Source organism: Rhinolophus hipposideros (genome assembly GCF_964194185.1).
Source record: "Rhinolophus hipposideros genome assembly, chromosome: 13".
In the NCBI taxonomy this organism is placed as follows: Eukaryota; Metazoa; Chordata; class Mammalia; order Chiroptera; family Rhinolophidae; genus Rhinolophus; species Rhinolophus hipposideros.
In genome coordinates, this window is record NC_138059.1 from 65338569 (window position 1) to 65356115 (window position 17547).

Sequence of the window (17547 nt, forward strand, 5' to 3'; positions counted from 1 at the left end):
GCTGAGCTGCACCCTCCACAACTAAGACTGAAAGGACAACAACTTGACTTGGAAAAAAAAGTCCTGGAAGTACACACTGTTCCCCAATAAAGTCCTGTTCCCTTTCCCCAATAAAATCTTAAAAAAAAAAAAAAAAGAAAGAAATTTGTATACCATTTAACCTAGCAATTTTACTGCAGACATTTACTCTAAAAAAAAAAAAAAAAAAAAAAAAAAAAAAAAAGATTTATACAAAGAGATAGTTATCAAAGATGTTCTTCAGTGTTATTCCTAATAACAGAACTTCGCAGAAACATCGTCACATTTTTCATAGGTGTGAATCAGATAATCCAACACTATGAAGCTATTGAAATTGTATTATGTTATAATGACGTTTAATGACATGGGAAAAAACATGTCATACTATTTCGTTCAAGTAAACACTAAAACAAAAGTACGTTTTGTAATCTCATTGAAAATATCGTTAAAAGCATGAAACAATTTTTAAAAGCACAAAAATCTCAGAAATATCATCTGTGGAGAGGTACAATCATGGGTCACATAATATTCACGAAGCCAATATACCTTTAAACATGTTCTACTCAGAACCTGCATTGCTTCTGTAAATGGAGAAACCATTTTTAAAAAAATAAAAATTTTATGGCAAATGAGTGGTATAGGCAGTAAATGTGTTGGCAGCTCAAGGAGGAAGTCTTCAGTATGAATTAGCTATTCACAGAGGCCTTTGGGTATGATGTGGCAGTTCATATATGCCAATTATTTACTTGCTACTGAACATTTAAGTACTGGCTTAAGAGTCAGAAAACAAAGTTTCCAGTTCATCACTTATAAGTTGTTTGGACTTTGGACAAATCACCTAATCACTCTAAGATATAATTTCCCTACTTCATAGGGTTTCTTAAACAGATCAAATGAGGTAATGTTTTGCAAAGCACAGTGAACAATCTCCAGTATCAACAAAAGTTAGGAACTGTTATTGCTTATTCCAGAAAACATTTCTAAAATTCTCCACTGTATTTACGTATCTTTTCTTTCTTTTTACTTTCCCAAACTAGTTCAATAGGACTTAATCTCTCTGCATCTCTAAAATTATTTTTCTACTTTCTTATCAAGCATCTCTGAACTTTGAAAATCTGACTCAAGGATTTGTTGTTTTCCTAAAGGAGGGAAAATGTTTCCTAAGATTGTTTCAAATTTAGTTATCACACGGACTCATATCTGAGGTTTGTTCATTTGTATCTTTCAGGAATTCCAGCTGTTCAAAGTTCCCAGAACACCTATGACAGACAAGCAGAGAGTTCTCACACTCCTAGGACTTATTCTACTACAAACAGTGGGCTCTTGATACACAAATAAATCTCCATATTAATGTTCATTTTCACGTGCCAATCTCATCCCTCTTAATTTTACTGAATATGGCTCATGGTGATAGTTAGATGGGGATAAAAGGATGACTAAAACACAGTCTTGGAGGACGTCAGAGGACTTATCAAGATAACATTAGATTTGTTTTGTTTTTTTTAAATATCGGCTCTCATGGGTATATGACTCATTCTTTATGTATTTACATATCAGTGAACAAGTAATATGGATATTATATATAAAGCGAACTTATAATGAACATTTAAAAAATTCCTTGTAAAAAAAAGGTAAATTTCTTTCGGACAAGTGTGTGAATAGCAATGCTTTTTAAGACTTTATTATATAGGAAAAATTACTTTGAGTTATGACTTGTTCCTTTCATTTCAATGATACAATTTTAGGTTATGACTTGCTACTTTCATTTCTACTGCACATTTCTGAATAATAAATATTGACCTCAATAATCCCTCACCGCCAAGAAAATGAGTAAAATAAAGAAAATGTATTTTAAAAGTGGATGTTTTCATTCCATAAGTTATTCCTTGGAACAAAGCAGACGGGACCGTGGAAGCTATATTGGCACATACAGGCCACAGAGGTATGACCAAGTAAATCACAGTTCAGTACTCCAAATGGTACCCAAGTGACTTCCCAGACTTAATGCTACTTCCAAAACTGCACATTAGCTGGAACTCAGCATAAGTTAGACTCATTTGCTGGCCACTGCAGGCTGAACTCCTATCCATTTAATATGAAGCAGGCGTTAAATGGCACTCCAGCGGCCTAGGAGACTTGATGCAACTTCTAAAAGGATCTAACTGAGTTCAGGGGGAGGTGTATGTAGGAGAGAATCAGGCTCAGGCAATAGTAATCGTTCACCACCAGCCAGGTCCGCAGGGTTGCCCCATCTTCCTTCCCATGGGACGGAGGCACAGAGCACTGTTCGTGTCTATGCCAGCCTGCTCTGATGGGTTCCTGCCCACCTTCTGACCCGCTCCAGTTCCTTCTCCACACAGGCAGTACAATACATTCTCTACTGTGTACCTCTGAGGCTTCTCACTCCCCTGCTTAAAAAAAGGAACTGTTAGCTGCCCTCAGGATAAAATTCAAACTCCTTACCAGGGTTTCTTTCTTAGGCACAGGCCGGGTCCAGTTTATCTCCTGGACTGTATGGATTCTTCTCAGTAACCCCAACCCACTCAGATACACATTTCAGCCCAACACGAGTGAAGCAGCACGTGTTTTTCTCTTAAGGCGACTCCCTGCCTCTCTAACTTCCTCCCATCAGATCCTGGCTAATTTCTCATCAACTTCAAAATTCAGCATGAACTAGTAACCCCTTTTCTCAAAAAAACCTCCCCTGAATTATTCCACTCTTCTCCTCTTTGCTCCTAAGCCTGGATTACCAAATCAATGAACCTATCTATCTATCTATCTATCTATCTATCTATCTATCTATCTATCTATCTCTGTGACATGTATATATTATATACATTATTTATTTACATATATACCCATGACTTACTAATCGGTATTTTAAGCTAATTCACACTAATTAACAATTAATCCGTTAACCCCAAATGATTTAAATTAATTCATATGTAAATCAAATTTAATTATATTTAATCATATATTTATATATTTAATTATTACGTAATAATTATATTTAATTATATAATAATAAATATATTTAAATTAAATTGTATTAAATTAATTCATCCTTTCCCTAAGGAATAGGCTAAAAAGAAACCTTAGAGCTACGTAAATAATTGGATATCTGTAGTCAACCCAGACAAACATGCCCAGAATACAAACTGTAACAACACTCAAATGAGATAACATCGATTGATGTTAGGAGTATGCTTCCCTTTTACAGGCTCATCCATACTCCATAACAATGCAATGTTATAGGGAATATTAATATTTCCATTTGGCATATAAGGAAACAGCAGGTTAAGATGATATAGCTTCCATTGGGTGGAAGTGAAGGTCAAACGTAGTTAAGAGTCGGCACAATGCTCTCTCATGGCCTCTTACCTATTCTATATTGCTTTATAGGATGTTCTGAAATTCATTAACGTGTTCTCTTCTGTAGGATGAAGAACAATATATTGGAGGCAAAATACCAGTGACAAGAATGAAAGTACTTAAAAGTTATTGAGTGATACCTGAGCCAGGCCCAAATAAAGTATTTTACATGTCATTGCTCGCTGCGCCGTCACAAGCCCCCATGAGGTAGGCACCATTATATCCCATTTTACAGAAGAACAAACTACCAAGTTATGAGCAACTGTGGCAGACGTGGGATTCAATCCCAGGCTATCTGGCTCCAGTGTCGAAGCTCTTAATCTCCACAGGAGACTGCATCTCAAAGTAACTAAGGGATTTTTCATTTTCATTTTTACCAACGTATTAAATGCCAACTAACTGCCAGATTCATGAGGAAGTATTATTGAAAGACACGTACCTGGGCCTCTCCTTAGACACAGGAATCACTTACTGAGGTGGAAGGTGGAGGGGAGAAGGGGTATGACCTGAAAATCCACAGGTTTCCCAAACACCTGTAATGCCTGAGTTTTAGTACCACTGTGTGTTAATACCAATTTAGTAGGTGTTTTAGCAATGGCTTCAACAACACATAAGCAGTGTAAGCTTTCTTTTGCCACTGAGAAAGTAATCACACTCATCAAGCATTTACAGAATGGAAGCTTCTGAGAGACTGTTTTGGGTATTTTGGGTCCTTCAGCAGGGGTAAAGCTCACAGGGGGCAGAGGGTCCCACTCTGACAGCTGATCTTATGCAAATCTGGTGCCATACTAGCAGGGGAATTTTACTAAAGTTTAGAACACCACACCACAAAGCAAAGGCAAAATGGCAGCTTGGAGTGTCACTGCTACACCCACTTCCTGCTCTGAGAAGGCTCAGCAGGACAGGCCCATTTGTGTAGAAGGACACCGTCTACCAGGTTGGAACATGGACACCGTAGAGCAGAAAGGGCAAAACATGACCAGGAAAAAAAAGACCTTCTTCCATTAGGACCGATCCAAATGAGTTTGTTTGATTTACAGGAGTCTTCACTTATAACTTTAGGTCATGAGTCCATCCCTTGAGAAAGTTTAAACACTCTCTCTCTCTCTCTCTCTCTCTCTCTCTCTCTCAGACAACACAAAGAAACATCCACTTGCATCACGTTCGTGGGCACCATACATTGTGACACGGAGCTGCTCAGTGAATGAAATGACAACACCTGGTTAGGTTGGAAAGGAAAGCACAACCATGCACAGAAGAGGGCAAGAAGTAACCTTGGCAGAGGGTGAGCAGAAACTATCCAAAGATCAGACAGCAAATGGTTTATCGGGAACTGCATGGGGTGGGGGTGGGGGAGACTCAAGGTAGGTGGCAGAAGTCTCTCGATCATTTTTTAAAGGAAATAACAACAATTTAGGATAACAAATGACATTCTTCAACTGAAAAACCCAACAATCTGAATGTTGAACATACCATGAATATACCAATATGGACATATTGGAACACAGAACATGTTATGCTTCTGATTTCCCTTTTAAGAATTGGAGAGGTGGGGAGGAGCTATTATAAATACAAGGGTATGTATGTTTTTGTCACTGGGTCTGGAGATGGGGGCTGGGGAGAAGAGCTGGGATGATGGTGCAGGGAGGAGAATATGCTGACCACTCCATTATTTCAGGGAGGGTCACTGCTATCCTGGAAACTCATCTTATTCTTGCTCCTCTAATTTAATGTTTCACTCTATCAGTCCCCATTTCCCATCCTTCAAGGCTCATGTTCTGTCTTTCCAATAAGCTTTCACGACTCTTCCTCTGCACTGATCTCACCTTCTGGAAACTCCAGCTCAGTCATAACTGATATCATCATTTACCTCTTCATTGAACAGTACTAAACAAGCCTTCATTAGCCTTGTTTTCATCCTGATCATGTTTCATCCTGAACATGAACTTACGTTCCTTAAATTCCTGTGTTATATTTATCCTGCTGCCTCACAAAGAGAAGAATAAGCTGTGTCTGATTCAGACCTTTGAAGGGTTTCATCTAGGTTCAAGCAGGAGAGAGCACTGGTGTTTGAGTTTTTTTTTTTTTTTAATTTTAAAAAAAGGAATTCATTGGCTCATAAATTTGGAAAGTCTAACGTTGCATATAGCAAGGATGGATTTAGGAATTCAAATGATGTTATCAGGTCTCTGTCTTGCCATCTCATAATTATGTCTTCTTTTGCTGGTGTTTGAAAATTTCAATCTTGTGTGGTGAATGACAAAAGAGTCCAGTGAGAATGATTTCCATAAAGAACTGGGTGTATATTCTCCTCAAAGTATTCCCAAAAATCCAGAAGGAGGAAAGTCTCCCAAACTCTTTTTATGAGGCCACTGTCACCCTGATCCCCAAATCAGACAAAGACATTATAAAAAAAGAAAACTACAGGTCATCATCCCTAATGAACATAGATGCAAAGATCCTCAACAAAATATTAGCAAACAAAATTCAGCAATACATTAAGAAGATCATACCCTACTATCAAGTGGGATTCACTCCTGATATCAAGGTTGGTTCAATATTTGTAAATCAATTAATGTGATACACCACATTAACAAAATGAAAAGTAAAAATCATATGGTCATATCAATAGATGCAGAAAAAGCTTTTGACAGAATCCAACAGCGATTTATGAAAAAAACTCTGAAGAAAGCAGGACTAAAGGGATCGTATCTCAACACAATAAAGGTTGTATACAATCAACCCACAGCTAACACCATACTCAATGGGGAAAAGCTAAAACCATTTCCCTTAAGATCAGGAACAAGACAAGGTTGCCCACTTTCTCCACTTTTATTCAGCATAATCCTGGAAGTTCTAGCCACAGCAATCAGACAAGAAAAAGAAATAAAAGGCATCCAAGTTGGTAAGGAGGAAGTAAAATTGTCATTATGTGCAGATGACATGATTCTATATAGAGAGAACCCCAAAGACTCCATCCAAAAACCATTATAACTCATAAATGAATTTAATAAAGTAGCAGGATACAACACTAATATTCAGAAATCAGTTGCATTTGTATACACCAATAATAAACTCTCAGAAGGAGAAATTAAGAAAACAGTCCCATTTACAATTGCTTCAAAAATTATAAAACACTTAGGAATAAATTTAAGTAAAGAAGTAAAAGACCTGTCCTCAGAAAATTATAAGACAATGAAAAGAGAAATTAAAGAAAATATAAATAGACGGAAACACATACCATGCTCATGGATAAGAAGAATACAGTTAAAATATCTATACTGCCTAAGACAATATATAGATTCAATGCAATTCCTATCAAACTACGAAAGACATGTTTCACAGAAATAGAACATATAATCCTAAAATTTATATGGAACCATAAAAGACCCTGAATAGCCACGGCAATCTTGAGAAATAAGAACAAAGCAGGAAGTATCATGCTATCTGACATCAAATCATACTACAAGGCTATAGTAATCAAAACAGCATGGTACTGGCATAAAAACAGACACATAGATCAATGGAACAGAATAGAGAGCCCAGAAATAAATCCACATCTATACAGTCATTTAATCCACAACAATGGAAGCAAGAAGTTACATTGGAGTAAAGACAGCCTGTTCAATAAATGGTGCTGGGAAACCTGGACAGACACATGCAAAAAAAATGAAGCTGGACCACCTCCTTATACCATACACAAGAATAAATTCAAAATGGATTAAAGACATAAATATAAGACCTGAAACCATAAAAGAAAATATAACATGCAAATTTGTAGACCTTACCCTTAGTAATATTTTTACTGGTATTTCCCCTTGGGCAAGGGAAGTAAGAGAAAAAATAAACATATGGGATTATATCAAACTAAAAATATGGTTTCACAGCAAAAGAAACCATCAATAAAACAAAAAGCATCCTACTGAATGGGAGAAGATATTTGTCAATGATACATCTGATAAGGGGTTAATATCCAAAATTTATAAAAACTCATTCAACTCAACACCAAAAAAACAAACAACCCAATTAAAAAATGGGCAGGGATGAAGAGACATTTTTCTAAAGAGGACATACAGATGTCAAACAGGCATATGAGAAAATATTCAACCTCACTAGTCATTAGAGAAATACAAATAAAAACCACAATGAGATATCACCACACTCCAGTCAGAATGGCTATCATCAATAAATCAACAAACAACAAGTGCTGGTGAAGATGTGGAGAAAAGGGATCCAGCCGAGTTTTAAATCAAATAAAATTTTAAATGGAGCATCATGGATTTTGGACAGTGTATAAGAACCTCACTGATCTCAGATATGAGGACCACTGGACCCGAGATGGTACAAGGAGTTCACATCCATGTACCACACGGACACCCTAATAGAACATTGACTTTGGTACAGGTACAGGCCTCCTAAAAGGCTACTGTTAGCTCAGATCTTGGCATATCACGGGTATATTAATGAAAATATAAGTCTTGCTTACATATGAAAGATTTCAAATTCAGAAGGCAATAACATCCTAGGTTTTTGTGGTACATTTATATTTCAGTATTTCTACAGCTGTTGTCTCAGGTTATTTTCAAGATCAGTATGTGTGGTAGCTGAGGCAGACATCCTTGTCATTTTCCAATAGGCAGAGAGAATGGTGATTTCCTTGTTCAAGGATACTTGGTTGGGGAATGACCATTATCTCCACCCCTACCGGATCACTGTTTTCCACTCTACCACTCCAAATCCGCCTTTTAGATGTTCAGAGTCAGGAACATTAAAGGAGGATTAAATATTATGAAAAGTGGTATTAAGTTTGGTTATATGGACACAAAGGGTAGAGACAATAGCACCAGAGTAATTTAGTAAATACATTTAGACTCAAACTATCTCACTTTGGAAAGACTTCTTCACCGTTACTGACTTTTTAGGCTAGTACATAGTTTTAAAAGTAAATTACGTAACGCCACCCAGGGATTGTGTATCACAAAGATTCTGCTTTCTTCTTGTCACTGGCAGGGGTTCCTACAGAGAAAGGGTGATGGTCTTGTCAACCGTAACAAACAAGAAACAGTCTTGCTGGAAGACTCCGTGGGCCACCCAGTTCTATAGGTGCTAAGCAACTGTAGTTTAAAAATAAACCAACCCCTCAAAACTTTCATTAATAAATCCCTGCTCCTTTTTCATAGTGAAGAAGAACGCAGTCTCTGTTGCTTTATAACATGATTTAAAATGTTAAATCGAAATTTTGTGTATGGTTTAACCTGGAGAACACTGCCCAGCTATAACTTCAAAAAACTTCAAAAAAAAAAAAAAAAGGTAACGTGTAGGTCAAAGGTCTACTTCACAGAGAACAAGGACTCACATTAAAAAACAGAATCCCAGCCAACATAAGAATGCTGGAACCTGCTGGGGCCTGTCTGTACTTCCCATGCTTTAGAGCGTTTTCTAGCACTTACTGGGCAAGCAGGATGCTATGTGTCCCTCGCGTATTTTCACAGAAGTCCATTTGCTTTCCTTCCCTGGCCTCTTTGCCATGGGCTATGTCCATCATCAGGCGCGATCTCTGTGGCAGAAGTTAGCGCAGCTCCCCAGGGAAAGACCTCTGAAGGCCAGATGGGCTATTTAAAACCAAAGTTTCCCCCTTTCTTACAAGAAGGATTTTTATGACCAAGTTTTCCTTTCTAGCCCAGTAATAATTTGTTACGTTCTAAAGAGAATGCTTCACTTAGGTAACACGAACTGCAAAATCTTTACATTTCTCTCTCTTGATTCATTTCTATATATTTTAACTAAAAAATAACTCAAATGGACAATAACATTGGTATTGATCATTGATTAATTATTGCTATAACTAGATTTCCCAAGATTTCCATACAATTTTGAACACTTGTCACTTGAACTATCACACGGTCCCAAAAGAACTGAAATGGAATATTACTTAAAAAATATCAACTTATGCACACACACACACAAACTCTAGAATGCAAAAAAAGGCACCAACTAAATAAATGCAAGTAGACTGGCAAAGCAGTGATGGAGGAATTTTAAACATTAGTGCAAGTCGCAATAGCTATTCTCCAGTTCCAACTTTATCATGTCATTTTATGCCAGAAAATGCAAATCTCAAATGCTTAATCACTGCACATTATAAAATGGTTTAATATATACTTTCTGATCTGAAAACTGGACGTTTTGGAGTTTGGCATTTTTTTGTTTCGAAAAGTACCATTTCTGTAGATAATGAAAAACAGTACATTTTGCTAAGCACTTTTGAGGTTCTAAATGACTGATAAACTGACACATTTCAGCTTGTACTTGAAAACCTGTGGATAGGCAGACAAAAGGAAGTAAAGGTGATGTCCCATTAGATTATTATTCGATCACCCCCACTTCCTATCCAACCCCAGTAACTGGGGTGCAGAGAGAGGCGGAGGTGTGTGCCCTTCCATGCCCCGCTAACAACCTCTGCCCTTCATTTATTGTCACTCTTCATCGGTTTGAACCCAATCTCTTTAGCAGATCAAACAACATTATACAGAAAGAGGGAGTTAGCATTTGTGTTATTTTCTTCTCTAAGTGAGAGCAATACAGTCTAAAGGAAAATAAACGAAGTGGCGTTTCCAGAGCCCACTGGGTCTCGTGCATGAGCGTGTGTGTCTCCCCTCCCATTTATCATGGCAAATCCAGACCCTTCCTTCATCACGCAATTCCGTGATGCCGCCACAAGGGAAGGCTGGTTTGCGCATACCACGAGAAGAAACTAACCCAGATTTTCATTATGCCAAATTCATTTCTGCAAATGAAGAGAACTAGAGTCCTTATGAATCTTAATTTCTCACTGTCGTTGTGCCATTGGCCTCTCCACTTCTAACATTTGTGTATTTTAGACATGCTACTAGATAGTGGAGATGAAAATACAAGTTAAGATGATCACTACCTTCCAACCTTCTAGAAGCAATGGAACTAAGTTATTATGGAAAGTTGGGTTTTCTTCAAGGCTGAAGCTTCAGCAGTGAAGGGACTCGACATCATTTCAGTTGTTTTTAGTGTGAAAATGTTTTGCACTTCCTGACCTCAAACAGATTGCTAAACAAAATTTCATTTTCTTCATATGATTCAGCCTCAAAACGATGAACACAATTTCTTGTTTTCTGTGGTGGATGGGGGGGTGGGGGTGGAGTAAATGGATGGTGATGCCAGCAACTGGTCTGGAACTTGCATTTTTCAAAAATTATAACTAAAAGCTTGATTTCAAGTCAGATGCCTGTTTACATTAAAGGAGAATAAAAGTTGCTTATAACAAAGTGGGCAGATAGTCTGTGCAACTGGTCAATAAATCAAAGCTGGAAGCAGATTTTCCTAAGTGCTTTTCTTGTCCTTACTACACATACATATGCACACACACTCCTGCTTCATTCTTGCTGTCAGTACTCTTTGATTGGCGAGTAGCATTGAAAACACTATCTCCACTATTTGCACCGTTGACCCAGGGGTCTCCAGGCACCTTTTGTCAGTCCACACTCTCCCATTCAGCTAACTTATTTGCATAAGGTTTGTCAATGGTGTGTGAAGAAAAACCCCCCTCACCTCATTCTTAAACTTCCAGAAACAGTGAGGCTGACCTTGGGAGCAGAAAGATGTCAAAAACTAACAGCAAGGATTTCCCTTCCTCGGGGTGAACTCTATAGTTGTCTATGAAGAAAAACATTTTGTCTTTCTCGGTGAAACTTAAGTTCTAATCTTTCACTGGATGTACAAAAAGAGATAAAGCAGAAAGAATTTTCTAGCAATCTTGCAGCAAAGGTGAAAGCAATCAGATTTCCCAGTACCCGAGGTTTTACTTCACCAGCTTTTAGTGTTAGTGCCTGATGAGATTGATGAAAGCAAAAATAACTGCTATTAATTAAAAATAACAGAACTTGGAGGATTTTAAAAATAATCTTAGACATTAAATACATTTTTATATTAAAAAAGATGTACTGAAAAGATACTCTAAGGTCAAAATAGACTCCCACAACTGGGCACACAAAATCATTTAATAATGGTAAAGTGTTTTTCATAACATATTTAATATTTAAGAAATGCATATTAAACAGAATCTAATTATTTATCCAAATTTGGCCATAAGGAATCTATAGTATATCATTATCCATCATTATATTGGCCAGTTAAGTTTCAAGTTCATAGCATATTATCTGGCTTATTTGTGGAAATCACATTTTATCCAATAACCTAAAATTGAGTGAAGTGCCATTATAGAAATACCCATCTGAAATAATAACTCAGTCATAGAAAACGGGTTGTTAGAATCCCTCTGGAAAGGTCATTCAGCAAAGGGCCACACAAAAACACAAAAAAGTCTTAGATAAGTCCCAGATGCAATGAAACCTATGGGTACCAAAGCAATGCTAAATTTGAAGCTATACATGTCCTTCTTTCTTTTTTCAATAAAGAAGTTTTTTTTCCCCTCTCCAAATTAACTTTCTTTTCCCCTCCTTCCTTTCCAGTCTTCTCTCTATTATAACACTATACTTATACTCAGATAGCTGGTTAGTTCTCTTAGGCACTATTTCTACTGCGTAAGCTTTCAATCTGAGAGGATAGAAAGAAAAACAGGACTCTCAAGTCAACTGTTCCTTATACTCTCCAAGGTGCAGGACCAGTGTTTCCCCATAATCCTTCCTGGACTGACAATTGAGCAAAACACATAGGTCCTTGTATTATGTGTAGTCTACAGTTTCAAAACCAGAACCCAGGGACTGGTTCCTGGAAGCACTATCTTAAAGCTGTATGGAGTGTATGTCCATTTCATCTCCTGGTCTTTGGTCGATCCTTTCGTTAACACATATCACATATTCTATTACTAGAGCTGTGTCTGACCACAACGAGAACAAGAGAAGTTTTTAGCATATCATTCCTCAACCTGTTACATCTTGACATTTGGTTTCTTTCATTCCTTTTATAACTAATAGAAGCCAACGCAGAAAGCTTCAATTTCACAAAGAATCTTAGAGCTTTTCTTTTTTCTTTTTCTTTTTTTTTTAAAATTTATTGGGGTGACAATTGTTAGTGGAATTACGTAGATTTCAGGTGTACAATTCTGTATGACATCATCTATAAATCCCACTGCGTGTTCACCACCCAGAGTCAGTTCTCCTTCCATCACCATATATTTGATCCCCCTTACCCTTTCAATGGTGTGTGAAGAAAAACCCCCCTCATCTCATTCTCTAACCCCTTGATGTTAGCATTGTGGAAAATTTAGGCCTGGAGAGTAGCTAAGTGAAGAGCCAAAGTAGGTATGAGGAACGGGGCCTCTAAGCCCAGTCCACTTTCCGCCATCACCTGACGTGTACAGAAGACATCCGATTCTAGTTTTAGAACGTACCTACATACAGGGTTAATGAAAAGAGCGACGACAGACCTTGCATCTGGTAGCTGTATGGCGCTTGTCCAGGTTGAGGTGTACCGAAGCTTGTGCCATAGCTGAGAAATCCTGTCTGTCCAGGTGACTGAGACTGTGACAATCCACCTTCAGTCTTGATGCCTGCCCACAATGCACCTAAATCAGTTAGTGATAGCTTATCTATCTGTTCATTTTTAAAAGCTGGTAAATACACAAACACATTCCCACCACTGTTGACTCCCCAATATTATCTCAGTAATCAAGGGGATATGTGCTGAGCGTGACACCCCCTGACCGACGACTTCGATTAAAAAACAAAAAAAAAAACCAAACAACACCAAACAGGATTATTAGATTTGAATGCCTATTCACATTGTTCTTTCTTGTTTTCCTGCATTCCATTTTCTATAAAATTTAATACCAGTGACATTATTTCTGTACTTAGTTTCAAGAGTTTAAGATCATCTCCTCGATAGTCAAGAAATAGCCATAGCTAACTTGAACTAAATTATTCCAAAACTTGCCATGCTGATGAGTGTCAGAATCAAAACCTTTTTTTTCTAAAAAGTGATTAATTAGAGTCTCTAGCCTCACAGCATTTTTTCCCTTTGTTTCTTTTTTCCTTACTTTTTCTACCACAAAGCTAGTTTGAGTACACACTCATTTTGAAGTCAGAGGAAGCAATATCGGGCACAGAACTAAGCAACACAATGGGAAAACCTTCTCCCATATTCAGATCCTCTCAGAAAGTACGGACAAAAAAAGCAGAATATTAAGAATTGAATCCTGTAGACCAGCACAGTAAATTATAAACAAGTGAAGTTGACTAATTGTTCCCTTTTTGTCCCTTGCAGTTTCAATTATCTATTTAAATATAATTGTTTAAAGTATAGCCTAAAGTACACTTTTGTTTTATCACATTGCAATATAAAAATAATGTATATGTGCTCCCCCCCAATACTCCCTCAAGTGCCAGGTTAACGTCCTGATTTTAGTATTTGGGTCTGGCAGCATTATGTAGAGGGCTCGGCCCTGAATCCTAAGTAAAGACAGTCATGAAAGTTAACAACTGTCCTTAATTTTCACAGAGGGAGCGGAGGACAATTTCTGCCAAGGAAATTCACATTTTGAAATAATTTTACTTTGCACTTAAGATAAACAGTATCTTTGGGATCTAGAATACACAGTAGTCTCACTGTTTATTTCCATTTTAGGGGAATTTCATCAGTAGAATGAAGTTAGGTAACTTTCCTAAGGCAGTGGAAGAATCTGACTCTTGGCCGAGAGAGAGCCTTCTCTAATTCTTGGAGTGTCTCTAAATAACCTCATAATGGCCTTAAAACTGAAGCCTTGACACAACCTTAACATTTTAAAACATGTAATTTTCCCTGGATAGGCAACCCCACACCAATGAATAACCCAAACTTATAAGGGGTCCCTGGAAAAACAATTGCCCCGACGGTGATTTGATGGCTCTCGAACCTATCTTTCCTCCTCTCTCTCCATTTGATAAGGATATGCTTCCAGTCTCTACCTGGACCACCTCTGTTTTTAGCCTGGAGGTTCAGGATGGGTATCTTTGTGATAAGAACAGGTAAGGAAAAGCAGGAAGAGGTAGAAAACACCCATCAAGACAGCCACACCTGTTTCCGTGGCTTCTACCCACAAGCCCGCAAACTCATCTCACTGAAAAACTCAAAGCAGATCTGGTGAAGAACAGTATGAGCTCTTCTTCTCCACTGATCTAGTGTTCTTACTACGAAAAGAATTGCCTATCTTTTCTTACATGGTCTTAATAAAAAGTCAGGGGTAGCAATCCTTAGAGAAAATCTTTTAAGGCTACTGGGACCTTGACCATCAGCAATTAAAAATCCTCAACTATGTGCTCTTCCTTCATGAGAAAGCAGTGGGGAGAAGGCTGCCATATTTTTTGATACACTGACCCAAGAACAAATAGAATGTCTGGTCAGACGCACTGGGGTGGGGGGGAGGGGAGACGGGGAGCATCTCCTTGTACTCAAGTCCCCAAAAGAGAAGAAAGAAGGTGATAATGGAAAATGCTTAGGCTTGAGAATTATTCTCAGAAGATTTATAAGGATGGAAGGCCTTTACAATGAACCTTACACTTACCACCTACCCTGTCACATTACAATCTCTGTTCTCACTCTCCTAGCTCTAATTTCAGAACTTCTGCTCACCTCACCCTCCTGAAACAACTATGGCAGAAAACAGGGACATTTGCTAATAGTTTAGGACGGGAGGAGTCCCTACCCCACAGCACAGAGGTTGGCAAAGGGCTCTGCCATGACTAAATGAACAAGAGAAGAGCTGTGAGAGTGGCACCCAAGGCAGTAAGAGGGATGGCACCTTCCCACAGCAGCACTGGCAGGTCTACGGCACTTTAGTATTGTTTGTACTGCAAAATGCACTTCAACTTCAAATGATCAGCCTACAAATACATTTTGAGAATATAAATTGGGGAACCCTTAACTCATACTATGGAATTAAAGCTACACCATCCAAATCATAGATTCCGCCCCCTCTTTTAGCAGAATAGTTTAAAACTTAATTATATATAAATTCAATCTATTATTATTTTGCTAATATTATTTTGAGAAACCTTAACTAAAAGTTATGGAAATGAAGAGAATAGTAGAAAGTCTATTTTATGGATGCTGTTAAAATCGGGTTAGTTTTGAAATAAAACTATCAAGGGTGAAGTCATAATACAATTTAGATTTTGATTTCTATTTATTCTATAAGAAATTTATATATGGTCGATTTGGTTTGGGGTAAAGGAAGAAAATTAAAGGAATGAAATAATTTACATTTTAATTATTAAGGACATGCTTCAAAAACTACATTGGTTCTTTCAATAGACTACAGAAAAGAATAGCACAAAACAACAGAAGCAGAGACATAATTAGATCACAAAACATAATTCTTATATTCTATCAGTCCTTTCCTCCAATGTTCACGTATTGTTTTCTTTATCATTAGGTTTTATGTTTTTTTAATAAAATGCCAATAATTCGTATTTTTCTACTCAAGCTGTAACTTGTGGAAAATTACAATTGATTTGAAGCAAAGGTATTTTGAAAGTCTAAATCTCTTTAAAACTAAACTTTGGGGTTTTGTTGTACTTATTTTTAGCTAACAGGTATTGACCCTGTAACAATTGAGTTAAATTATACCCAGATAAAGCTAATCTCCAGGAGGGAAGAACAAATGGGGAGGTGAGCTTTAAATGTTTCCTGATTTGCCTCTTTAAAGTGCAGCCCAATTCGAGATATGTAGATCGCTCTTCCTACTGGTTGATAATGCTGAAATTTGATAATACCACCACCCTCAAGTTTAGGGTTTGTTGGATTCCGCTTGTACTCTCTTAATCATAGTGAGGCATCTGATAAATAGGAAATGCATCTTTACCCCAAAAGACTTTATTCACAGAAGTTTTATCACAAATATGCACCAAAATACTTTGGATTCCAGAGCCAAGTGCTCAAATGGCAAATTAAGAGCTGAGATATAAATGGAATAAACTGAGAGCAAGAGAGCCTATGAACCATGCAATCTATTTGCCACCTCTGACCTCAAGATAAGTAGCCACCAGTTCTCACAATGCTCATTAAGAAACAATCACATTAAGAATGTGGACGGAAAAGGTGACAGGGCTTCCTAAAGTGGCCCAAGATGACAATCTTTCAGTACCACTCCTGTGAGACTTTCACACATAAGGGGTATGCCCACTAGATAATGGCCCCATAAAGTAGCAGACTCACCATATGAGGAAATTCCGTACGGCTGTCCCGGCTGTGGGTATGTGGCATACGCTGTCGCTTGTTGCATTCCTGTGGTAAACTGTGTTTGCCCATATGCAGCCATAGTTTGTGAGGAAGGGGTAGGGAGAATATGTGGGTATGCTCTGCTATTTGTCAGAAATGACAGAAAATGAAAGCCCATGCATTAGATGGAAACATGCAAGGTCATTGATTCACAAGCATATCACAAATTCCAGTAAAAAGACTGTCTCTTAAAGCACAACTTTCAAATAGAAGATACCAAGTGCTGAAAGCCTTCAGTGTCTCTACTAGATAAGGCCCAGAATAAATTTGCATAAAAACATTTAAGTCGCTATGAAACGCACTTGAGTTTAAATTAAGATGTAACAAGTTGGCACAAGGCATGACTTAAAATAAGGCAAAAGACTACTCAGAAAAGCTACTGATTGATTAAGAGAAAATACATCTTACTTGGAAGGATAGATCTGTGGTGGGGAGAACTGGTGAGTTGGTCTTGGGCTGAAGCTACTGCTCCCAATTGCTGGAAAAAAAAGCACAAAATAACGCACAATAATCAAAGCAAAATACAACACTAAGTATACAGCAGAGATACAGTTTGAATTACAGGCTGACAAGATGAAATGGCAGCTATTCGATCTTTATGACCTGCAGAAATGGGAATTGCATACAGTCGACCTAACAGGAAGTGGAACTATATTAAGAAACCTATAGGAACTGATTAAGTGGTTCTAATTTAATATGAACTCTTAGAAAACATAGTCGCAATCTTCTTAAGTACCTGTCAGCATGATGTGATGGATTTTACAGCGGCATGCTAGCCGAGTACACAGAGTCCTGCTACTGTCTGGAGAGATGCTAAAAGTGGAGTTGAATTGCAGGGCTGGGCAGGACCCAAAGGTCACCTGGCCTATTGTTTCTGCTCCACGGGAGCGCACACACCTGAGACTATATTAC

General features: G+C 37.8%; 1 protein-coding gene across 13 annotated transcripts in view; it reads right to left on the bottom strand.

Annotated features, from left to right (window-relative positions):
• Positions 1 to 17547, bottom strand: part of EYA1 (EYA transcriptional coactivator and phosphatase 1) — a 157418-nt gene that overhangs the window by 103105 nt on the left and 36766 nt on the right. For 4 of the 13 annotated variants that reach the window (XM_081070351.1, XM_081070356.1, XM_081070358.1 and 1 more), the window contains 3 exons: positions 17044 to 17113; positions 16573 to 16718; positions 12809 to 12931 (listed from right to left, as the gene is read on the bottom strand). In XM_081070351.1, the coding sequence (XP_080926477.1) occupies positions 12809 to 12931; positions 16573 to 16718; positions 17044 to 17113 (339 nt within the window). Of the gene's footprint in view, positions 1 to 12808; positions 12947 to 16572; positions 16719 to 17043; positions 17114 to 17547 lie in introns of all 13 variants that reach the window. The other 9 variants (XM_081070357.1, XM_081070353.1, XM_081070352.1 and 6 more) reach the window with 4 other exon arrangements.